Source organism: Pantherophis guttatus, chromosome 6 (genome assembly GCF_059756535.1).
Source record: "Pantherophis guttatus breed Tessera chromosome 6, ASM5975653v1, whole genome shotgun sequence".
NCBI lineage: Eukaryota > Metazoa > Chordata > Lepidosauria > Squamata > Colubridae > Pantherophis > Pantherophis guttatus.
In genome coordinates this window covers 42,814,163-42,840,174 of record NC_142068.1, presented here as the reverse complement: position 1 = coordinate 42,840,174, position 26,012 = coordinate 42,814,163, and the positions used below count along the sequence as shown (strand labels likewise).

The following is a 26,012-nucleotide window of genomic DNA, read 5'->3' as shown; positions in this document are numbered from 1 at the left end:
AGCAATTGCAGTGATTCACTTAACTGTGGCAAGAAAGGTGATAAAATGGGGCAAACTCACTTAAAAAGTGTGTCACAGTTCCAAGTAACATTCCCAACAACACTTGTAACATAATTTTGGGCTCAATTGTGGTCGTAACTCAAGGACTACATGTATGTATTATGTAAAAACCACACTTTTTCTCTGTCCCGATTTTTTCAGGATTCCATTGAGTGTCCTCTGGTTCTAGTATTTTCGGAAGTGGAAAATATCTACTCTTTGTCCACTTTATCTGCATTATGCAGTTTTGCACACCTCAATCATATCCCCTCTCCTTTGCCTCTTTTCTAGACTAAATCCCACCCCCAAATGTCACAACCTTTATAAAGGGAAGCAGTTCGAGTCTCGTGATCATCTTAGTTGCCCTCCTCTGAACAACCTCCAATTCCATTAGATTCTTTTTGAGGTTGTGGCAACCAGAACTGCATATATTCCTGATGTGGTCACACCACTGATTTACATTACAATGTTGGCAGTCCATTTTCAAAACTGTTTGATTATTCCTACTGTGCTTTTGGGCTTTTTTAAAAACAGTAGATGCATTATTCCTTCTGCCCCAGCATCTCATTGTAGGTTTTGCAGCTGAAACTTTATATAGAGCCTTTAGTATTCTTTTCAAACTGCTTTCCATTCCTATGACTGTATCCAAAGCAGATAAAAAATAAAGAAAAAGCAATGCAGATTTAGAAGCAGGATATTGGTTTATTTATAATCAGTCAAGTACTAGTGGACAGATTAGTACAATAAATAAAGTTTGTCCCATGTACTTTCCATTTTCCTCTGCATAAGTTGTCGAAGTGAAGGGATCTAATGAGAATCCCAGACCCAAAAGAATCCTGCTCACCTGTCCTCCAATACAAGCAATACAAAATAAGTTGTGGAAGGAAGAAAAATTAAAGTGCAAATGAAAAGGCAATTTAATGCTGGTGGCTTGTATCACAGCCCACTGAATGTGGAAAAGTATTTGGCTGATGAATCTTCAATGCCACAAATTCTTCTCAAACCATATTGTGCATTTAACCACCAAAGGACACAGACCCCCCCAAGCCTCCTCCATGGCAGGGAGAGAGAGAGAGCTCCAACACAGAAAGAATATTGCACATTTAAGTCAGAGGCAAATGATACGGATTTGCCAGCACCAGGACATTCAGCTTCAGGTGTTTATTTCCTTTCATGTCCTTTGCCCCTCAATATAAAACTGCAAGATAGCAGAAGTTGCTCTGGATTTGGTTTTTGTGCTCAAGTCGTGCTATCATACATTCTTCATTACAGCAGAACTTCTTGTTGTATCCCACAATTAAATCCCAAAATGTACAAATTAAAATGCTTCTGTATCACTGCTGCCTGGATAACCTTTGGAGGATACAACTTGTTTTTCAGACAATTCTGCCTGCCACAAATCAAGCTGGTACAAGAAGCTGTGATTTGCTAAGTTCTAGAAGTCCCACAGATGCAACTGCCAAATTCATGGCTTACTCAAATAAGATTACACTTTGGATCCCACTGTTTTATGTTTTAGGATCCTTCACCTCCTCTCTTAGTTAGCTCAGAGAAGAAGACACATGTATGAGTACATGCATAAAGTCAGGACATACAGGAACTTTTGCTATAGCACTTAACAGTGAAATGCCATAGAATATTGTTTCAGGACTGCTGCTATCTGGTGTAAGAAACTTTTCAATGTGCAGATGGGGCATTTTAAAAATGACCGGTTCCACACCCAAACCTTTATGAAAGTTAGATAGCAGCAACATATTGTAATCAGGATCCACTTTTCTTCCTGATGGATGCATCAGTAATTCTTTGCTAAAGGCAAGCTTATGCACTCGGCAAATAAACTGGGGTGAGAGCCAGATATGGGACTTCTCTCCTCTCTAGACAGACAGACACTTTGCCTTCCCATGCATTGTTTTGGCAAGCTAGTGTTTTGCACTTTTAGGTTAAAATTCAGACCACAGCACTGCCTTGTTTCCTTTGTCCACACTGACTACATGGGCTCCAGATGGTGACCATGCCACAGCATTGATGGGATTGCTGAAACAAAAAAAAATGACATAAATGTTATTAGATCCCCGAAAGGCATAAAATTTGGATTAAGGAGAAAATGTTGCTCAGTCTCCACAGAGCTATTTTCGAAGATTATTGCTATTCACTAAGTAGAATGAGAAACATTTGGCTCAAAGATGCATTGCCATTGACCTCTTCATGTTTTCCAGTAATGTTTTGAGCACTTAACATTAGCCTTGCAGTCTGGGAGAAATAGCCCCAATACATGTAGGGAGCATCAGCTTCAGGAAGGCTGCCTTGTGGACTAGTTTCTCCTCCAAAATGTATTGTTCAGATTTTAACAGCATTATCTTGACTCACCTGTGATGCTTGGAAAGTGTCCTTTCCACTTTTCCAGTGAGCACACTCCATATATAAAGTGATCCATCTGCTGAGCCAGCCACAACATAATTTCCATCAGGGCTGAAAAATCACAGATTTGGAACAGGGAAAAAACGTGTTATTGCTGTTTGTAGTACAATGTGTCATTAGTTAATGGAAATCTCCCAAAAGTCTAGTACAGATGTTTGACCAAATGGAATGAATATATTTAACTGCAAAGGTAACACTAAATTAGTTTCCTTCCTACCTAAAACACTAAAATAAGTGTAAAATGAACACTACAACTAATTACAACACTACAACTAATTAAATGCTCTGAATTTTCTTTTCTTCTGATCAGTGGGAACAGAATGTAGTTCTGTTCTTGAAGTTTCATACCAATACAGAATAACTTCATCTAATTATCTGATCTAATATGCTAAGCAAGTATCTCTATATTGTATAAAATAAGAAAAAGCCAGAAGGAAATATCACACTCAACCCAAGTTTTGGTAGCTCAACTTCTTACCTGAATACAACTCTAGTCCAATCAGACCCACATTTAAATCCTGGAGCACTGGAAGAAAAAGCCAACCACAAAACGTTAAATGTATCTTTCCAATTCATTTTATAGACAACTATAAAAAGACAGCTTGGCCACACAAACCTGAAAAATAATAATCAAACCAATCAGGCCTTTTTCTTTTTTTTATTAAGCACAAACATCTACATTAGGATGTCATGGGCATCCTTTGTTGACTGTCATGGGCAGTCAACAAAGATATTTTTCAAGAACAGGTTGCTTATTACCATTAAATGTCAACAGAACAAACTCTGAATTCCTGGCTTTTGACAAAGATGAGAAATCTACAACTCACTTGCAGAGCCATACTCACCTGAATGTATGTTTGACAGCATTGATTCTGAGATCAATAATTTTCAACAGATCATCACGAGAACATGTAAGAAGCTCTGTTCTCTCAGGGTTGAGATCTAGAGCTGTAATCCTTCCCAGCAATTCCACTTCCTGTACCACACTTTCAGTTCTAAAAACAAAACGTAGCACAAGTTAACAATTCCTTAATGGCATATAGCTTGGTGGACAAGAAGCCTCATTAAAAATGTTGCAGTGGATAAAGGACATAATCAATAGCATAATTTATATGCTCATTAGATTAAGTGATGTACTGCTTTGCTGCTTAGAACAAAAAGTGTTTAAATCTGGCCTTTTTAAAACAGCAATAGGTAAATTTACTTTAGAACACTAGCATTCTTGTGACAGTCACTGAAGAAAAGTATTTCCCCCATTGGCCCTAAGTGCATTATATTCTTCACCAGAGTACTGAGCTTCCTAAAAACTGAATGTGAAGGTGTTAGTCATTAAACCACCTGTATTGGGATTTCCTAGGTTTGGAAGCAGGACCATTTTTCTGACTAAGTTCTTTGATCCGGCTGAACCAAAAATCTAATAGTGTGGCTTAGGTATTGTTTATGTATCTCTCCTCACGTCTGATTAATACATGCTTTTCAAAGTGTATGAGTTCACATTGCAAGACAATCACTCTTCATTTGAAACATGTAAAATCTTTTGCAGTTAAAAGGTTCTGAATCTGAACCTGGTTCTGATCTTACTAGAATCATTGTGACATCAAAATGGTCTCTCCCTATTTCAAAAGGAAGTTGCACTCACCTAATATCCCAAAAGCGAATTTTCTTATCAAAGTGTCCACTCATTACACATTGTTCTGTACAGACAAGATCGTTGCAGCTGGACCCAGCAAACACCGTTTTTATACCTTTAAAAAGATGAAGTTACTAATCATGTAATTGAATCCACAATCTTTCTTCTATAAAAGCCTCCTAAAATTGTTATTTGTTAGCGCATGAGATTTTATTGTATATTCCTCTTTACTATATATTATTGAATTTTATGGCAGAGAATTTGTTTTGACGATATTGCAATCAGAATAAAATTCTGGAGAAATTCTCATGGGGGAGTACACTTATGTAATTTTGAGTTAGACAAGGGATAGAGGAGAAGATGCTTTCACTGTATTATCATATTTCCAGGGATGACAAGATTCCTTAGCTTTGTATGCTTATATTCAATTTCAAATCCTGAGTAAAACAAATTCTGTTAAAGGTGTTGGTGCAGAATTGCTTCTTCAATTATAGAAATTCAGAGAAACCATCCATAAAATTTCTCTGTCTATCTTTAGAAGAGAATTTTGAAAGGTATTTCTCCAATTTATAGATCAAAAACCACCCTATGTCTTAGGTAGTTAGGCTTTTACCTTTCAAGATTATTACCTTGAAAGAACTAAAAAAGCTAGGAATATGAACTTAGATTAGTTAGTTAGGTACAGTATTCATCCCCATCAATTTTCTGAAGCACAAGGGGGGGGGGAGAGGATAGACATAAAGAGCAATTTCCTCATTTTTAAAGAATGAACGGCAACATATTAGATTGGTTCATCCCTTCTGATATTCTGAAAGGCCCTTAAGATCATGTGACTAGGCCTGAAGCTCCAATGGAACTGGAGACTTGTTTAGATAGCTCCACTGTTCAGGAGGTCATTTTGTATGCTCCCTTCACTTATGCTTGTATTTTTAAAATATTCAATAATTAACTATGATTTTTATATTCGTATTTGCTTGTCTTGTATCTTTTGTTTTATATGTTGTTATACATGGCCTAGAGTCACTTTTGATGAGATGAGCAGCTATATAAATTAAATTAATAAATAAAAACATATTTTTCTTTTATACTTGGTAACAGTGACTACTTGGTAGCTAACAGATTCTCTGGGTTTGGAGAAAATGGCTGCAATTCAGAGCAAACTTTTTAAAAGATCCCCCCCCCCTTTATTATTTTTATAAATAGCTCAAGGCAGCTAATATATCTAATACTTTTTCCTTCTCCTATTTTCCCCACAACAACCAACCTGTGAAGTATATTGAGCTGAAAGAGAATGACTATTTTATTAAATAAATGTTTAAAATTTCAATTTTATATAAGGTTTAAAAGTTAAGTCCTTAATCTACATCCTTCCAGATTGTCAGGAACGCCAGAGAAATAGTAGTAGATGGATCTCTTAAACTAGCTGGAAGCTGCATAACAACTTTATCTGTTTGCTTGTTTATCAAACTTAAATGCCACCCATCTTACCAAAGACAACTCTGGGCAGCTTACAGTCATTGATTAAAATACACAATAAAACATTAAAATAATATTTTAAATTTAAAAATTTAATTAAAACAAAACTAAGCAGGATGGAGAGGGAGGGCACAAAGTGCACACAGAGACAAAGTGGGGTGTTCTCTATTCCAGTGTTTCTCAGCCTGGGCCATTTTAAGATAGGTGGACTTCAACTCCCAGAATTCCCCTGCTCTACTACATTAGCCACCACCCTGCATCTTCTGGTCTAGGCTAAGATTTAAGGCCCCTGGAGGCTTTTGCCATCCATTTATACTTTTCCTATGGAAGTATGCAATCACATCTAGAGATGTGGTAACACAACTTCAGACAATTGGCCCACTGCTAAGGATACTTTTAAGTAACACACATCTCTAGCCCATAACATCTGAGACGGTCTGATGATTTACTTTATGAATAACCCAGATAAATGTTCGTTTGCCAAAAATATCTCTACATGTTGTCCTCTTTATTTTAATTATTACAAGTAGCAATCTAGATAAAAGCTCACAATGATTTATAATGAAGCAATCCGCAAAGCTTGCTGTTTCTTCCATGAACTTGAAGGAATTTGCAATACAAATCTTGCAAGTTATACACAATTTGCAACAGCTAGCTAGAGTATCTTACAGTCAGGTCCAGAAATATTGGGACCTTGACACAATTCTAACATCTTTGGCTCTATACACCACCACAATGGAGTTGGAATGAAACAAACAAAATGTGCTTTAACTGCACACTGTCAGCTTTAATTTGAGGGTATGTACATCCAACTCAGGTGAACGGTGTAGGATTTACAGCAGTTTGCATATGTGCTTCCCACTTGTTAAGGGACCAAAGGTAATGGGACAGAATAATAATCGTAAATCAAACTTTCCCTTCTTAATACTTGGTTGCAAATCTTTTGCAGTCAATCACAGCCTGAAGTCTGGAACGCATAGACATCACCAGACGCTGGGTTTCATCCCTGGTGATGCTCTGCCAGGCCTCTACTGCAACTGTCTTCAGTTCCTGCTTGTTCTTGGGTCATTTTCCCTTCAGTTTTGTCTTCAGCAAGTGAAATGCATGCTCAATGGGATTCAGGTCAGGTGATTGACTTGGCCATTGCATTACATTCCACTTCTGTCCCTTCAAAAAGTCTTTGGTTGCTTTTGCAGTATGCTTTGGGTCATTGTCCATCTGCATTGTGAAGCACCGTCCAATGAGTTCTGCAGCATTTGGCTGAATGTGAGCAGATAATATTGCCCGAAACACTTCAGAATTCATCCTGCTGCTTTTGTCAGTGGTCACATCATCAATAAATACAAGAAAACCAGTTCCATTGGCAGCCATACATGCCCAAGCCATCACTGATGAGGTGGTATGCTTAGGATCATGAGCAGTTCCTTTCCTTCTCCATACTCTTCTCTTCCCATCACTCTGGTACAAGTTGATCTTGGTCTCATCTATCCATAGGATCTTGTTCCAGAACTGTGAAGGCTTTGTTAGATATTGTTTGGCAAACTCTAATCTGGCCTTCCTGTTTTTGAGGCTCACCAATGATTTACATCTTGTGGTGAACCCTCTGTATTCACTCTGGTGAAGTCTTCTCTTGATTGTTGACTTTGACACACATTCACCTACCTCCTGGAGAGTGTTTTTGATTTAGCCAACTGTTGTGAAGGGTGTTTTTTTCACCAGGGAAAGAATTCTTCGGTCATCCACCACAGTTGTTTTCCGTGGTCTCCCGGGTCTTTTGGTGTTGCTGAGCTCACCAGTGCGTTCCTTCTTTTTGAGAATGTTCCAAACAGTTGTTTTGGCCACGCCTAATGTTCTTGCTATCTCTCTGATGGGTTTGTTTTGTTTCTTCAGCCTAATGATGGCTTGCTTCACTGATAGTGACAGCTCTTTGGATCTCATCTTGAGAGTTGACAGCAACAGATTCCAAATGCAAATAGCACACTTGAAATGAATTCTGGGCCTTTTATCTGCACATTGTAATTGGGGTAATGAGGGAATATCACACACCTGCCCATGGAATAGCTGAGAAGCAATTGTCCCATTACATTTGGTCCCTTAACAAGCGGCAGGCACATATGCAAACTGCTGTAAGTCCTACACCGTTCATCAGAGTTGGATGTACATACCCTCAAATTAAAGCTGACAGTCTGCAGTTAAAGCACATTGTGTTTGTTTCATTCCAACTCCATTGTGGTGGTGTATAGAGCCAAAGATGTTAGAATTGTTTCAATGTCCCAATATTTCTGGGACTGACTGTATATGTGCAGAAGGAAAAAAGGGCTCAACGCCACTAACTCCTCACCAATCTTTTGCAGTGCCACTACATCAAATCATTAAAAGTATGAACACTATTATAAACACAATTTAAAAACTTCTACAAAACTGGAAGTCACAAAATCTTTTTTTTAAAAAAACATCAACGGATACGTCCACTTCCTCAACTGCTTAAAGGTTTAGCAGCTCTTGCAGTATGTTATATAGTATAAGGTTAGCCTTTGCTGACAGTAGTACTGTTTAATATACATCTTTATCAGTAGCACCTATTTCAAAAGACAGAAGTCAATCTGAGCCCAATAGCAGGAAATATATTTTTCTTAAACCAGCATAATTTTCTGGTTGTGAAAACATTGAAAATTGAACTGTGGGTCACAGTAATATTTGCCCATATACACACAAACACACCTGCACATTTTATGCCTGGATAGCATTTGGATCAATGTTATATTAGCAGAACGATAAACAGAAATGAGCTGAGCTAGATGGTAGCTACCACTTCTGCCTATCTGCATTATCAGGAGGAAAACTACTAACAAATGGGAGAATGCCAATTGCTGTAACAGCAAAGTTAGTCTAGATCTACAATGGCATAGAGAATCTATGTTATGTGCAAGAAGATGAAATCAACTTATCACCTAAACTATTTTAATAGCATCGTATAAATACTAAGAAAAGAAACTTATTACCAATTACTCTGGATAAGAGTAATAGGTAATCAAACAATATGAGATCTTTTAAATGCTGGTATCTGGTCAGTCTTTTTATAGTAGCAAATTAGCCATTTTTCTCCAATGACTGATATGGCTTCAAAGTCAAGAAAATTTAGAAATCAAAACCTATTTCACTTATTATTAGAAAATCATTTTTTAAAAAAACATCAGTCAGTGGTGACTACCAAGATGACACTTGGGGCAACAGTAAAATGTTTAGTTCCACTGATTAATGGAATGAGTCTTTAGTAACATTCCTCATTTTCAGTGTCCTACCCCAAGGGAAGAAGCCAGCTTTGAATCCATATACATATCAGAAGATTAACAGAACAGCAATTTTGAATGCTTTGTGAGGTAATCAGTCAATGAGTATTCTTCTTGTCCCTTTGATGCATGTGGGAAACTGTGAAACGGCTTCCTTACAGACTTTGCTGCGCAGGTCCCATAGCTTGAGTGTTCTGTCATGACTCCCAGATACAATGCGAGCTTTGTCCAGAAGGAATTTTGCTGATAAAACCTTTCCACTATGCCCCGTGAGCGTGTGCTAGAGAAATTGACATTATGTAAGAAAACAATTTTTTACAACACTTGGTCTCACTATTCAATAGTTTAACAGAAATAGAATTTTAAAGAATTACCTAGCCTTCATTCTACACTGACAATTAAGAAACAGTCTTTATATATACAAGTATGGTTTTGGTATTTGATCTCCAAAAGGCTGCATATACACGTAGTCTTGACTTAATAAGAGTTTTTTAAGTGATCGCTGAAAGGTACAACAGCACTGAAGAAAGTGACTTATGGCTGTTTTTCACACTTATCACCGTTGCAGCATCCCCATGGTTTGAATCGAAATTCAGATCGGCTTGGCAACCAATTCATATTTATGAAGGTTGCAGTGACCTGGTTCATGTGATCACCTTTTGTGAACTGACAACCTAAGTCAATGGGGAAGCCAGATTCATTAACAACCGCAGTGATTCACTTAACAACTGTGGCAAGAAAGGTAATAAAATGGGGCAAAACTCACTTAAGAAATGTCTCTCTTAGCAATATAAATTTTGAGTTCAAATGTGGTCGTAAGTCAAAACTACCTGTATTTTTTCTTGTGTTATATTTAACAATGGAGCACAGATATGGTTGGTAAATGAAACCTATAATTGTCTATGCTGGGAATACGCAACGAGATATGGCTCACTGTTATATCCTGTTTCCATTTGTTTCCTAGGAATATTTGGTTGACCATCTTCAAAAAACCATTATCTGGCCTCTGACCCATCAGTGAAGTTCTACAATTTTAAAAGAGAAGTCCTTTCCAAGTATAATTTAATACAGGTAGTCCCTTGACTTACAAGTGCTTATTTAGTGCCCATTCAAAATTAAAATGGCACCAAACAAAGGAACTTATGATCTCTGCCTAAAGTTACAGCCTCTACAGCCTACCCCTCAATCACATGAACAAAATTTGGGCATTTGACAATCCAACTGTCTTTAGACCCAATTGCAGGGATGCTGCAGCAGTCCCCCAACTATCCCGCCCCACTGGGTCCCTGCATTCCCAAATCCTTCTTCCCACTCCCAAAAGAGCATCCACTTCTGGGATGGCTCCACGTGGTCTCCACTATGCAGGAAGGCTGTGTGGTGGAGAAGCTGCTTGCTCAAGGAGACCTTTCAAAAAAGTAAGTGGCCAAACTGTGATGGGGTATGGGAAGAAAGGTATGGGAAACAATGGGGCGGGAAAACTGGCCCAAGGCCAGTGCAGACCCAGTAAGGCAGGAAAGAAGGCCCAAGGCTTGCAGGAATCCAGGGGTGGGAAGCAGAGCATGGGCTGCCTGATGGGATATGGGAGTCCCTGGGAGACTTGGGGAGCTGGGGGAGGTGCTGCAGTGTGGGCCTGCACTAGATCATAGGCAGAGTAAAGATTGGAGTCATTAAGTGAGGTGATCATATGTATGTTTTTCTTAATTACTATCGTGAGTTGTGACTGAAATGGCAGGGTCCATTATGGTTGTAAGTCGAGCACTACCTGTACTTACTATTAAATAAATAAATATTATTTACTGTACTTACTATTAAATAAAGTGCAATATACAGAAGATCATTAACAAATCTAGTAACAGTTCATAATCTATGGCAGAGCAGTTCTAGCAGTTTGCTAATTTTTAATGCAGGGTTCTCAGGGACTGAAGCTAAAGCTGTCTGCATATAAAACATGCTCCTACCTTCTGAGCTATGGTTTAAAAAAAAGGAGTGGATTAGAGAAGGAAAGTAATGAATACGGAATATACTTTTATGTTTACCAAACCAGTTTCAAAAGTTTGGCAGCCTAGTGCTGTTACTATCCATTTTTATAGTGTTTAGTTACTATTAAAATATATGCAGAGTTATAAAATTACATAATTCTTTCAGAATCGTATTAATTTGGAAAAAATACTTAATATCTGTTTCCAAATAGTATGTTCAAATCACTTTGTGTTGGAAATATCAAACAAGTCATATAAATAAAAATAGGTAAAAAACGATTAAAGGGCAACTCAAATTTTAATCTATTGAGAGTTAACATCCATTATCACACCCAATTTCTAACGTCTTTTTTATAGCTATAAACCTTGCCAGAATCAGGCACATGTGCCATGTCTTGGAAGAAATACTCACCCGTAACCGATGATCATCCACTGTCCAGATCCTACTGGCATAGTCATTTGAAGCCGCTAATAAGTAGGAACCCTATGGAAATGATTTTTAAAATGTTTGCTATAATAACCATTTTTACAATCTGCAATTTCTACGTAATTTTATTTCACATTATTTTATGATCTCTTATCTCAATCTAGGCCATTGCCTAATCTTATCACTTCATTTAGGGTTTATTTACAACTTTTTAAGCTTCATTACCATTACATATTCTTGTCTACCGTGATTCAATTTTTTCCTTCCATTATCTTCCCATTTATTTGCCTCATCCATTCTTTCTCCCATTCTTAATTCTTCTTTCTGTTGCTAATGTCCTGCACAGAGATGTTTTGCTTCATTAAGAGGTCTCAGTTTAAAAAGCTGAGTTCATATACCCATCTAATAGCCTCCAATACTTAAAACTCCTTTATTGTTTTATGTTGGATAACAATTTCAGCGGTGTCTATTCAATACTCTACAAGGACACAAGCTGAATGTATCACAATGTATCAGCAAATATTCTTCCACACATAGCATTTCTACAGCTTGATGGCAGAGTAACTGCTGGGAGTTAGATGGTACGGGAAGCAATATTCTGGGCAAATCAGACCTTTTACTATTCATCACTGACCTCAGCAAAACATTGTTGCCCTCTCTTGTAGAAGTAGTACAGACTTAAGTTATATGCTTCCGCATTATTAAAAAATAACCTGCTCATGGTATATGCTCAAAGAACATATACCGCTTATTTTTACAGGCAGCAGTCCTAACTTTTGCAGGTACTTCCAAAAGGACAAAAAATAGAATAAAATAGTGTTACTAAAAAGATGATAATTTTATACCACTTTTCTGACTTTTAACGTACATTGGTATTACTCAGAGAAGAGGATGGGCATATCAGAAACTATGGGTTCAAAAATTTTTAAAGTAGACATAATTTCTTTTCTTTTCGGGAGGGTAGATAATCAGTTGGGGGGAAAAAATGGAACTTTGTTTTTATATATGACATCAATGGCAAGGTTGCTATCTGCCCAAAAATGGAAAGAAGAAAATATGCCTACAATGGAAGAATTTTATTTATTTATTTGTATCTCCCTTTTATTATTTTTACAAATAACTCAAGGTGACAAACATATCCAACAACATTCCTCTTCCTATTTTCCTCACAATAACAATCCTGTGAGGTTAAGTTGGATTGAGAAGGTGTGATTGGCCCAGTGGCGCAAATCACCTAGCTGGCTTTCATGGCTAAGGAAGGATTAGAATTCATGGTCTCTGCTTTCTAGTCTGGTGCCTTAACCATTAAACCAAACTGGCTTTTGAAAATGATGGAGCCAGTTGAGATAGTGAAATTAACTGCTTTTCTTAGAGACAATAATTTGATCAAATTTCTTTTGACTTGGAGGCCGCTGTTAGATTTCTTATAAGACAAGGGAGAAAAAATCAACTTGACTTTGGAATTTGAGGATTGGATTGGATTGAATTAGAGAAATACTATAGCTTTTTAAATATAGAATTATTCATATTTTGCAATTCATTACCTTTGGATTAAAATCAAGAGAATATTTTATGAATATCGGTATTTTAGAAAGTTAATTATTAGTGTTTTAAGGTATCAATATCTAGCACATCACTTATGGTATTTCCAGAACAGTCAATATATACCAATACCAAGCAAACTGCATTGTGCAGCAATTCAATCCTATTCCATTATTTATTTTTATATTTACTGTTCTTCGGGAAATGCCATAAGTGAAGGATTAATGAAGCAAGGCAGAACATATTTGCAAAAAAGAAATACATCCATACTCACAGCATTATCAAACTCTACACTAGTAATCCCTGCATTACTGCCAGATAGGGAGGCTTTAAATTCACACTTATCTGTAATACAAAAGAAAAGATTTAGGAGGCAAGAAAAAGCATGAATGCCCATCAGTTTCACTCAATCTAGCTAAGAAACATAGCTCAACGATATAAACCACAGAACGGATCATTTAGAATTAGTGATACGTCATTTCTATTTCTTGATTCATAAAGCTGATTTATATCTAAGGCAGGCCATAAGACTCAGTTTTGACTACTCTGTCTTATAATGATACTCTTCAGAATTTGGACACAGAAAGTTCTCTTTCCCAAACCTAAGTATTTCACAATATTCTTCTAATGGAAATGATAGGGATTATCAAACCAAGATTGTGCTGCATCACTAGACCCATATATCCATCTCCTTCTACTTATGACTGTATGACTGTAATTTTGTTACTTGTATCCTTACGATTTATATTGATATTGTTTCCTGGTTGCTTATTTGTACCCTATGACTATCATTAAGTGTTGTACCTTATGATTCTAGATGAACGTATGTTTTATGTACACTGAGAGCATATGCACCAAGTCAAATTCCTTGTGTGTCCAATCACACTTGGCCAATTAAAAAATTCTATTCTATTCTATTCTATTCTATTCTATTCTATTCTATTCTATTCTATTCTATTCTATTCTATTCTATTGTCTGGAAAAGACATTTTATCTCTCCAACACACTAAGGAATTTATTTCGGGATTCCTACATTAATTTCTTAGTTCAGAATTGTAGCTACCTTTCAAAGATATCAACTATGGAATCAATCTCTGAACAAAAAAGCATGTCTCCATGAATTAAAACTTGCTTCTTTTATCTACATTTCTTTAAAGGACTTACCACCAAAAACTTCCCAAATTTTGACCCTCCGATCCAAGCCTCCTGTTGCTAATAACCGAGAACCAGGGCTGAATTGGACTGCGTTAACCTCCCCATCATGTGCATCCTAAGATGAAGAAAAACAATACAGACAACAATTACTGATGATTTCAGGACCCAGATCTGTCAGCCTCTAGCAGCATATATAAAAGAACTGAACAAGGTTCTAACAAAGTAACAAAAAAAGTCTATCAACTCTTGAGTTCTTCAGTATGCATTTGTTCAAAGCTATAAGAGACTTTATGAGACCCAGTTTGGTTAAGACATCAGACTAGAAACCAGGACACTGTGAGTTCAATCCTGCCTTGGGTATGAAGTCAGCTGAATGATTTTGGGTCAGTAACTTTCTCTTAGTTCTAGGCAGAAAGCAATGGCTAATCACTTCAAAAAATGTTGCCAAGAAGACTTCAAGGACCTGTCCAGGCAGATTGGACATGATTGAATGAAGGAAAAAAAACTAAATACATATACAACCAATCTTAAAAAAAAACAGAACAAAGCCTATGGACAGGTTTTTTTGCATTTACCTCCTAAAATGCTGCATTCAGCAAAATACTGATAAAATGATAAAAATTACATGTTGAAAAGCAGTCAAGAAAATAATGGGATATTAGTAAAACAGTAAATCTGACTATCTTATATATCAGAATGAAAAAGAAAATTTGAGCCAATTTTGCACTTATAAGGTTAAAAGGTAAAGGTTTCCCCTGTCCAGTCATGTCTAGCTATAGGGGGCCAGAAATCTCTGTTTCTTAGCCAAGGGAACCAGCATTGTCCAAAGACTTTTCCGTGGTCATCATGTGGCCAGCATGATTATACGCAGAGGTGCACAGAACTTCCCACTAAAGTGTTACTTATTTACCTATTTGTATTTGTATGCTTTCAAACTGTTAGGTGGGCTGGAGAAGTAACCGGAGCTCACCCCATCGCACAGCGCTCAGGTCTTGAAACCAAGCTGTCAGCTTTCCAGTTGACAAGCTCAGCACCTTTAATGGCTGAGTCACCGCATCCCCTTTATAAAATAAAGCAACTGCTAAATTTGTATTTGTGTCTGCATGTTTGTATGTATTTTTCCTAGATTATGTTTAGTACTTGTACAATATGAAGTGATTTCACACTGTTTAGGATTAAATGCTTACATTATAGAAACATATTTTATGTGTTTATTCCATGTCATTCACAAAAGTATTCCATATACGTGATCATATTATTTTAATGACTTTATGCATTTAATTAAAAAAAAAACTATTACAGAAGTTAAAAGTAGAAAAATGATACTGAGTCAGAAAAAAATATTTGCAGGAAATAAAGAGGTCTCAGCTTGAAAACTAAAGTTCATGCACGTTAGAACACATTCCAGAACTGTCAGCTCCTTGACTGGTTTTGTTGGGAGAAAGTCAACCCTAAGTGCTTTTGACTGCAAGCAACATGAACTGACGATACCCACATAATGTCAGCAGCTTCATAACATCTGACAGCATTACTGGAGCATGGATGGGAGAAAAGAAAACTGCTGGGAGCTCTGGAAGTTGTGGATATGCAATTTCACTAGTGCAATCAGACCATTCTGTAATCATCATTGACCTCAGTATTTATTAGCATTTCTCAGGTTTTGGCTGGTTTAAAAGACCCAATTTCTTGTTGCAAAAGCCACACTACAATTCTTTCCAAAGTCACAAAAGCCCCTTTGGCTAGCCATGTCAGGAACATATAGCATCTCATCAGGAAAACAAAGAAATAATTGATTGAACTTGAAGTAAAACCTGAAGCACTTTACACGCTTACACTGCAAAGTATCACAAAAAAGTAAATGGGAAAACTACTCAGTAAAACATATTCATTTTTTTAAGATAGTGAATCCAAGACATACTTACAAAGACACACACTGCTGTGTTGGGTAGTCGGACCTCTCTGCTTGCAGTAGGAAGTACATCAGTATTATCTTGAGGGATAGGACATGAGGATAAGGAACGCCTTCTGAGAAAGTTACATCGATATACAAATAAGTATATAAAGAAAATTAACTATCTGTCCAGACTATAGGCAGGGGATGACCTCAACTACACAATAGGTAAAAATGGAAGGAAAGGAAAGGAACCTTAAAACAAATTCAAGTATTCAATAAAAACAGGGAATCAATACCCCGAGATGGTTGTGCATATTAGGGACTCTATAGCCTTTGCATCTGGTTTCTTACATGAACCCAAACAATTGCATAAAAACTCCTTATGCCATAGTGGAGAATAGGTTATCACCATTACAAGTGTTGAACTGAATCCCAAATTAAAATTGTTTGAGTTGAGGTACACCAATATTTATTTATTTGTTTATTTGTTAAATATCTGCTATTGTTAAATCCTTTTTCCTATACGAGGTAAATTCTATTTAGTTGTAAGGTACATAATCTATGATTAATGCTTAATTTAAAACTCACATTTCATTATTAACAGAGAGCTTCTACATAATACAAAAAAATAACTAAAATGACTGGGCACAGCAATCATGTAGATTATGTCCAGCATTTCTTCCCTACTGTAAGTAGTTATACCTCATGCATCCATAATATAGCTATGTATTATTTAACTAGAATGTCTTTTTAATGCTACAGAAACAACCCAAGACAATTATTCAGCAACCCTCATCACATGCTAAATTAAGCGTGAATAATTTCAAGCAAATTTTCACCTGGCAGTATCAGAAGAGTGATGTCCCAAAAGGGGAGACTCAGACAGACTGGAGGGAAAGATCAGAGGTCAGCACACAGCAGAAGTAAGGAGTTGAACACAAAAGAAAAGGAGAGATAGGAGCTAGAAGAAGGCTTGACATAAGAAAAATTGTTTGAATGCCTAGTATTACTGAAGTGCTGCTGTATATTGAACTAATATGTAATGAAAAGGTAAATGCATACCAACCTACCCAAAGATATTAGTGATAGAATCCAGAAGGCCTCCAGTGGGCTGGGAGAGTCGCTTACTAAAGAGAAGGGGAGGACAGTTTTCAAGGAGATCAGAACACACAAGCCCATAACTCTCAATTTTGAAGCCCCACATTCAGAAGGAAAGCAAATGATAACAGGACAGCACAAAAAGCCACCATCTTGGTTCTTGGTTCAAAAGCTTGCATAAACAATTATGAACTGAACACTGTTGATACATGAGCAGGAAGAAGAAGGCTCCATAAAAGATATAATTCGCTGGAATTTTGAGAATAAAATTAAAGGTATACTTATATGAAAGCAGAACATATTCCCAAGCATTCTCATGACTAATGTGATGGTTGGCCTATAATAGTCTTTAACAGGAAGTGTAAATGTTTTTGCTTTTTAAACCAGTTTAAATGGAAAGACTTTAAGTTCTGCATGTTTTGTTTGCAGATTCAATTACAATGTAGAATTGGAAAGAAATTTGTCAAAGAATCTATTATTTGCAGCTGTCAGTAACATTAGATGGGCTAACTGTCCAAAAAGGCAATGTTTTATAAAGCCTGCAGTATTAACTAGCATGGCCCTTAACATATGCAACCTTTATAATTTTGATCTTGTTAATATTTACACAGAGAGGATTTGAGTCTCCCTTTACTATTACCATGACATGGGTCTGCCATAAAGAAACTGAGAACATTGGTACAAGCCCAACTCTTGAAAGCTATAAGACAGGGGTGTCAAACTTGTGGCATCACGGCAGTGTCACGTTTACATATCGGGGCTTTTTCCCCCTTCGCTAAACCAGGCGGGGGCAGGACCAGCATGTGACGCATCTGGCCCACGGGCTGGAATTTTGACAGCCCTGCTGCAAGAGGCCACTTCCTAACTGATAAAGCATGTTTAAATTCAAGGCCACAAAAGCTTTATTTACACTGCTCTTTCCAGTGTCAGGAATAAACACTGCTATGGTAAAAAGTAGATGTGGATAGAAAAAGAGAGACTCCTTCCCTATATTTATTTGTGAGCACTACAATTCAGAAACTTTCCTAGCTAATGATACTGAAAAATAGACATTTCCACAAAAAAAATCAGTAGAAATAACATCACTAAACTCTGTAACTATTGGAGTGTTTCCTCTGGGCATAATTCACTAGTTAATTTTCCCATTTGCATCCCATTAAAAATAAATGGGAGCAAAAAACATCAGCTGTGCAATTCTCATTTTATTACAATAGTTACAATAGCAGTTAGCTGATAAATTATTTTCATACTGGCATCTGTTATCAATTAATTTATCTATCCAAGAAAGAATAATTTTTCTCAATATATTTTCTTCTCAAAATGAATTCCCTGAAGCAAATCAGGAATACCTATGAATTTTTTCCCACATGAAAATAATTCATAAACTCTTTCGAAAATATATTTTCAAATATCTCTGCTCACATATTACCTTGCTGTCCGTGTGACAGCACGAACTGGAGATGTATCCTCAGCTGGATCGGAGGTTTCATCAGCAAGGACTTCAATATCATCATCCCTGAAGAAAGACAGATCATTCCGTGAATGTTCAAGAAGATCAGGCATTTCATATTAAATAGCCCTCTTCCCCTACTATTTCAAATACAGAATTTCACTTCTATTTTTAAAAGCATAGGTCTTAAGAGATGGTGTGAACAATAACTGAACAACAGAATTAGCTATGCCATGGCTGTATTTTATTTGCCTTTTATAATTCGTAATCATATTATTTGCCCTCTTGTAATATCAATCGTAATACATTCAGGAAATTAAGTTGGGCTCAGGTGCAAAAAATCAGGATCACGTTAAGTATTGCTCAATCCTATACTAATCATCAGCACTAAACTGGCACTAGATAAGAATTAACAGAATTCAAGGGGGTGGGGGTCTGGGCTTGGATTGTTGAGAGAACGTAATTAATCCAGATTGATTCCTCTCTTGACTTCACCCCCAGGCTCTGCCTTTTATTCGACAGTTAGGCAGGAATAAACTTGCTGTACTTTAAAATAATTTTAGAACTGTATCAATGCACTAAAATAAATAAACTTAAAAATATAAATAAACTTAAAAATAAATTTAATTAATTCTTAGCCCAAACAAATTCACTTAGTACACAATGCAATAAAATAAGCTCAACTGAAGCAAAGAAAAATACGTTCTGTGTACAGTAACTTCTAAACTGAACAGTCAGATGCCTATATAATTATTTAAAGGAAAAAAAATTATGGCTGGTTAATCTGATGAACTGCTAATTCTTCCACTTGATGTAGCCATTGAGTTGTAAAGAAAGTATTAAGCTCAGAAGACCAAGATAGAAAAGAAAAATAAAGAAAAATAATCTGAGTCAGTATAGAACCAACAAAGGTATTGCAAATTGTAACTCTAAAGTCAGTAAATATCAAAAGTTTCAAAAATTAACAGATATAAAAATAATAAAGTATTACTGAAAAGATAAAAAAGATACAACTTTTTTAAAAATCAGAATTTTAGCTTGGCAGAAGAAATCTAACCCTATTATGGTTCAGTTAAAAAAGGAGATGAAAACATTAATGAAGGTAAAGGTATAAAATCCACCAGGCTTGCTCACCCGAAGCTGCTGTTAATAAATAAATTTGCTCTTCTACTTCTGATTTTTCTAGGAACACATAGTATCACAGTTGGGAAAGGGGAACATAATTTCCCCCGCCCAACCTAAGAAAATAATCGCCATCTTTACCTCCAGTCTCCACAATGTTGTTGCTAGTTAAATTAGGAAACTTTTATCATTTGACCACACTGTTTACATCGGAATCCTGATGAATAGTAAGAAGACAATAAGCATGCAGCTTGGATAACTCATTTTTATATTTTCAGCCTGTAAATGGAAATAATGTTGTCATTAGGAAGTAATTAGACTGATGAATGCTTACTGTTCAATTGGCAGTGGTTCTTTAGCAGCTTCTGCTAGTTCTTTCTGAAGCCGAGCTTGCCTTCTCCTAACAGAAAAATATTAGAAAATACATGTCAACTCTGTAATATTTATCAATATTCATTTGAACAGCTATATTCAAAGTATTAAGGAATGGATAATTAGGAGAAATTATTGCCTTAAGCTCCCTGGAATAGAACTTCCAGGTGGATAGACTTGTTGCCTCAAAAATATATTTATATCTTGACACTAGTAAAATATAAAGCTTATCAGAATATGCTGGTTCTCATGTCTCTAGGCCCAAGTGAAAACTTAACTGCCCAGAAATGTTTATCTTAACAAGGCTGTTTTAAGATGCCTTGAAGTCATTCTGTAATTCTTACAGGGTACTCAATTTCTTAAATAAAATAGCACTAGTCAGTGCATATGTTAAGAGCAGACTCCATACTGATATATTGTGAATTATCAGATATTATTTCGATTACAGAAACTGATGTTAATTCTAGATTGAATCTGGTTTAGATATAATAGCCACTCCATATTATGAAAAAAGGAAACACACCAGGAAAAATGAGGCTATTTGAATGGGTATAATCTGAAGTATTATGAGCTAACGTTTAACTATTTTATAGTAAAAGCAAGTCTAAATCTCACATCAAAATTTTACGAACATAAGGATTTAAAAACTAGACCTCAGAAGCTGGTTTGGCACAAAATCCAAGTCAAGTCAAAGCCTGGTTAATAACTGGATAAATTATCAAAAAATATCACATCAGACTAGGAAATTGAAACACATTTCCAGAAAGAAAACAGAAAAACAGAAAACCATTTTTATACTGTATGGATGAGTCACTAGGACTGGAGCTCAACTTGAAAAAACCTCTATAGTTTAAAGGATTCAAAACCACATCCAAAGGTTCTGTTAATTAAAAAAAAAAAGACATACAGGGCACATGCATGGGAAGAAAGAAGAAATGTTATGGATGGGTTCTAATACAGATTTAGTTTGAACTCACATGCTTACATGGAAAATACTATCATACCTTAAATCTTTCTCATTTTCTGCATTGAGGCGATTAGCTTCTTGAGCCTTTTCTGCCATCCAACGGGTTACCAGTTCTTGGTTATCTTCAGTGGTTTTCCTTAATTTTTCTTCAAGAGCATTAAAGGTGATTTGGAGAGCATCATATTCATCCTTAAGAGTCTGATTAGCTCGTTCGAGATCTTGAAGCTTGTTGCACAAATCATGGCACTCAGTCTCCAGTTCAGATATCTTCTGTAAATATTCTGCAATTCTTCAATGGAAGCAACTAATATAATGAAAATCTGAAGCTAACTAGGACCAAGATAAAGTTAAATTGGTAATAAATGGATTTTACTCACTTGACATTATTTATTTGTATTTCTTTGTCCTTCTGTTGTATTTGATTGTTTAGGTCAATCACAGATTGAGCCAACTACAAAAAAAGGGGTGTGTGATAAAATTAATGTTAATGCCAATTAATAATAATTAACTATGTTAATGAAGAACCATAATTCTTAATATAGACAATGCTTTTGGTGTCTCTTTGGGTGCATGCACTTTATTAAAAATGTATGTCTCTCAATCAAAAGCAAGATTTTCTGTATTCATTTGGCAGATTCACAAACCCATATGGAACAAACTTAAACGATCAATATATACAAAAATGAAAAGAAAATCATGACTACATAAGTTGTACCTTTCTAAATTTCTAAACACAGAATCTTAAAAGAAATAAGCATCATAAATCATTTTTCCAGATGAAGAAAGGCATCACAAAAGCAAAGTATCTTAATTAAAATTGAAATATATGCTGCACTGTCTACAATAAATATTTATTTTTTATTACAATGAAAGCAACAGAAAAGCTGAAAGGCTGACTGTTTACTATAAAAAGTTATTTTAGACATACATTTTTATTGTTCTGAAACTTATGCGATAGACAAAAATACGTAACAGTATGCGCATTGTACTGCTGCAAGTAAGCACAATTTTTTCCTAACCTCGCCCCGCTTCTTGTGCAGCTCTGTCAATTCCTCTTGATGTTTAATCCTTAATTGAGCTACTTCTTGAAGATGAGCGTCATTTCTTGCACCATCATGTCCTGGGCTGAATTTTCCAAAGGAACAGTAGGTAAGATTAAATAAATTTATTTAATCATACAGATGTTCAACCTATAGATAGGTTAAAATGGCAATTGGGACCAGAATTTCCATCACTAAGTTTTCAGGTTATAAAGTATGAAGCCATGTGGACTACATTGCTTAACAAAGCAATAAGTCCTGGTTGCTGTTATTATACACAGACCTTACAGGACAGTGACTTCTGACTTACTGCTGGCTTTTCCATTGACTTCACTTGTGAAAAGCCAGCAGTGAATGTTGAAATTGCATTCAACAGGGACATGACAACAGGGACACTGCAATGGCTGGGATTCTCAGGACTGGTTATAAACACCATTTGTTCATTGCCAGTGTAACTTTGAACTGTAGCAGAATGGTCATTAAGCAAGGACCTATACTGAACAAGAACTAATATCTCCATACGTAGTATTGATTTTCTATTGACATTTCATTGAGATTACATTAAGCAATTCCCATTCATCTTGGTACTGTATGCTACTGATCTCTATTTGAAAGAATGAAGTCTCCGTTTAAGGACCATTTGGATGTCTGGTAAGAGGAGGGTTTATCTATCAAATGTCCAAAAAATGAAATCATTCAGTATATTATGAACAATACTTTAATAATATAATACTTTGCATTAATTTATATATTCGCACGACATTACAAAATTTGATGTAATTTGCATCAGTCGCACAACTTATCACCAGGTAGTCCTTGCCTCATGACCACAATTGGGACCAGAATTTCCACTGTTAAGCAAGGCAGTTGTTAAGTGAGTCACTGTACTTGTTAAGTGTATCGTGTGGTCATTAAGTGAATCCAGCTTCCCTCATTGACTTTACTTGTTGGAAGCCTGCTGGAAAGGTTGAAAATGGCAATCACATGACCTCAGGATGCTGCAACGGGCCTGGTAGATCAGCAGACTAAAAGCATTGTGATTAACACCAGCTGTCTGCAATTACTGTAAGTTCGAATCTCACCAGGCTCAAGGTTGACTCAGCCTTCCATCCTTTCTAAGGTAGGTGAAATGAGGACCCAGTTTGTGGGGGCAATAAGCTGACTTTGTATAAATATACAAAAGTATGAAGGCTATTGCTTAACGCATTGTAAGCCGCCCTGCGTCTCCGGAGAAGGGCGGCATATAAATCAAATTTTTTTAAAAAATGATCGTAAATACATACTGGTTGTCAAGCACCATAATTCTGATCGCTTGACCATGGGGAATGCTGTGACAATGTGAAGATTGATCATAAGTAACTTATTTCAATGCCGTTGTAACTTCAAATAGTCACAAATTGAATGGTTGTAAGTTGAGGATTACTTATATAAATAGTACATGTTATAAAATTAAGATTACATTAACATAAAGTGTGTATAACATGTACAGCACCAAACACAACGTTTTGCAGTAGCTATTAATAATAAAAAAATTGTAATGAATATTACACAGAAGAGCAAAATGCCCTGTTATATTGTTGATTTTAAAGAAGCCACAATAACGCTCACTAGAATTGATTCAACAAGTACCTGATCTCATGCCGGCTTGGCAAATCATACTTCTCCACTTGTAGTTTGTCAGCCAGCACTGAATGGAAATCTGACTTCTCCAAGAGCTTGTTATCTAACAGTCCAAAATATTTAATTTTAAAAAATGGGAAAAGAACGTTATTAGGTATGTAGTCAATTAATAAATTTGCTATGCCATTACACTCTTTAGACTGATGTAAACATTTACAGAGAAATTATACCTATTTCAGACATGCTCTTGTATTGCAGTGAAAACATGCCTAACCAAGAAGACATTCTCTCACAGTACACAATAGGATTACGAGTTCAGACTTGCACAACTAGGCTTATGTAAATGAATGAGTCATTTAATAAGACATTGTTCTACTTTATAACCTGGTATTTTGAATAACAGAATCTGGAAGGGGGTACTCTGATGTAATCACAAAAGATTATTCCAGATTGCAAAACCTCTCTTTCACCAAAGGTACTGGCCTGAGAACAAATATTTCAAGCAATCAAGTAATTCTCCTTACTCTATTGAACCAATAAGAAGGTTCCTTGTCCCTGAGCAGAATGTAAACAAGAAGTATTCAAAGTTCAGAGTTGGGAATCTATATTTTATTACAAACCCAAGTCCACAAAAATGGGCGAGTTTGGTGTGGTGCTTAAAGCACCAGGCTAAACTCCAGGAGACCAAGAGTTCTAGTTGTGTTTTAGCATGAAGTCAGCTGAGCCAGCTCTCTCAATCCTTGGAAGGAGGCAATGACAAATCATTTCTGAAACTCTTTCCAAACTCTTGATTCAAAGTAATCACACACACACCAAATATAATATGCAAATAGCATTATGACTCATTGGAGTAAATGCATTCTAAAACTTTATTTATATGATACATTAATCCACAGTTAACTGAATTCATCAATTGTCTGGGTTTCTATAACATAGAAGCCCAAATGACTGTTTGCAGAACACAGAGGATTACAAACCAGTGAACAAATTTTAGCCTAATGTGAACCTGGCCTAAGAAACGATAATGTGTTTATAAATTTATGTATAAAATTATAGGTGAAGATAAAATTACCAACACACATAAAATTTCTCTTGAGATTTATTTTCTGGAATCTATTGAAGAAAAATTGTATTCAATTCAATTGCATTATAAAACAGTTAATTGGGAAATTTTGCTAGTTTACTGAAACTGTACTGAAGTTTATTGAAACTATACTGAAACAGCCCCACAAACTCATCAACCAAACTACAGTAGCAAAAAAACAAACAAGCCATCCTTTATCTAGCAGAGCAATCACAATATTTATAATTGAATTCACTGGCAATTCTGGCCTGCTAGTTAAAGTGAGGATTTTCAGTTGGTTCTTCCGAAAGCTCTTACATTGCAAGATTATCTCTTCAAAGGCCTGTCTTTGTAACCGGTCTCGACGCTTCAGTTCATCCATGATATGCCGCTTCCAGGTGGGGAAGCTCGATGTCTTAAGTCCAACAGACATGTTGCCGAAGAATCGGGGACGTTACACCTTTCCCCAAAAAACCCAAGTCATCTGGCTGCGGGTTTCCCCTATGACAGAGTGGGTGTAGAAGAGCTGGATCCAGGACTCTAAAAGAATATGGTAACGATAACAAGGCAGTTGGAGGCAAGTCAGGCAGCCCGATCGGGGTTGGGAAAGAAAGAGGAAGGGGTCATGTCCGAGAAGACCAGGAGAGAGAGAGAGAGAGTGGAAGGGGAGCAGAAGATTGGGAGGCGTCCAGTCATCCTGGCTGCCGGGCCCACCCAGGAACAGACACCAGACCAACGGGCAAAACTCACCGCTGACCATCGAGTAGAAGGAGGGGGGGGCAGTTGGGTGCTGATTTCACCTGGAAGGCCCCTCCGCGCACCCCTCGATCGGGCCGCAGCCCCCATCCATTTCCGCGACAGTCTTTCACAGAGTTCGCCTTGGTCCGGGGGAGATGGCGTCACTAGCGGCCTTTCTCTTCCTGCGTCGCAGCCTAATCGCGTTAGGCTCCAACCTCGATGCCTGACTCACAAGACCGCCCTTCCTGCAGAAAGTGGATCTCGCCGTTAGCGACCGCGCGTCGCTAAGTCAGTTACTACCTGACGCCGGCCCATCCTTGCGAGCTGCCTTTGCTGGTTAAACGCGAGCTGCGCGGCCATCGTCAAGGCGAAAGCGGGGTAGAAAATGGCTGCAGACGAGGCTGGTCAGGGCTCCCTGGATATGCGCCATTTTAGGCAAGGATGCTGGGAAGAGGCGCCTTTGCCGCGCGCCACTTTGGGCGGGGAATTGTGGCATCGTTGCTCCCGGCTACCCAGATCGATAGAGGAGCGCTCTTAGGGATACGTACACTGGGCTCGGTTTCACCTCAAGCGAGCCGGGGACGACGTTACCTTTCCCCTCCCCTTCCACGCGGTGCTCAGCCCAGCGTCTCTGCCAGCAGATACCGCGTAGAATAGATCAATGTTTCTCAACCTTGGCGGCTTTAAGGTGC

The 26,012-nt window shown here is 37.0% G+C and overlaps 1 protein-coding gene and 2 non-coding genes across 5 annotated transcripts; all 3 read right to left on the bottom strand.

Annotated features, from left to right (window-relative positions):
• Window positions 1-721: 721 nt before the first annotated feature.
• ATG16L1 (autophagy related 16 like 1) lies at window positions 722-26,012 on the bottom strand. 3 transcript variants are annotated; one of them, XM_034439736.3, is made up of 20 exons: window positions 25,333-26,012; window positions 24,901-25,122; window positions 23,529-23,622; window positions 21,879-21,984; window positions 21,237-21,310; window positions 20,897-21,148; window positions 19,855-19,920; window positions 18,378-18,464; window positions 16,921-16,977; window positions 16,690-16,737; window positions 15,879-15,981; window positions 13,966-14,071; window positions 13,076-13,146; window positions 11,245-11,316; window positions 9,013-9,133; window positions 4,097-4,202; window positions 3,303-3,452; window positions 2,936-2,983; window positions 2,407-2,508; window positions 722-2,073 (listed from the first exon to the last, which is right to left on the bottom strand). In XM_034439736.3, the coding sequence occupies exons 2-20, from the start codon at window positions 25,013-25,015 to the stop codon at window positions 1,980-1,982; spliced, it is 1,872 nt and encodes a 623-aa protein (XP_034295627.2). In that variant the 5' UTR covers window positions 25,016-25,122; window positions 25,333-26,012; the 3' UTR covers window positions 722-1,979. The 3 variants fall into 3 exon arrangements, with proteins under 3 accessions (XP_034295627.2, XP_034295628.2, XP_034295629.2); XM_034439737.3 differs by lacking the exon at window positions 16,690-16,737; XM_034439738.3 differs by lacking the exons at window positions 16,690-16,737; window positions 16,921-16,977.
• LOC117678851 (small Cajal body-specific RNA 6) lies at window positions 11,627-11,894 on the bottom strand. The gene has a single exon (XR_004595160.1).
• Window positions 15,317-15,589, bottom strand: LOC117678852 (small Cajal body-specific RNA 6). The gene has a single exon (XR_004595161.1).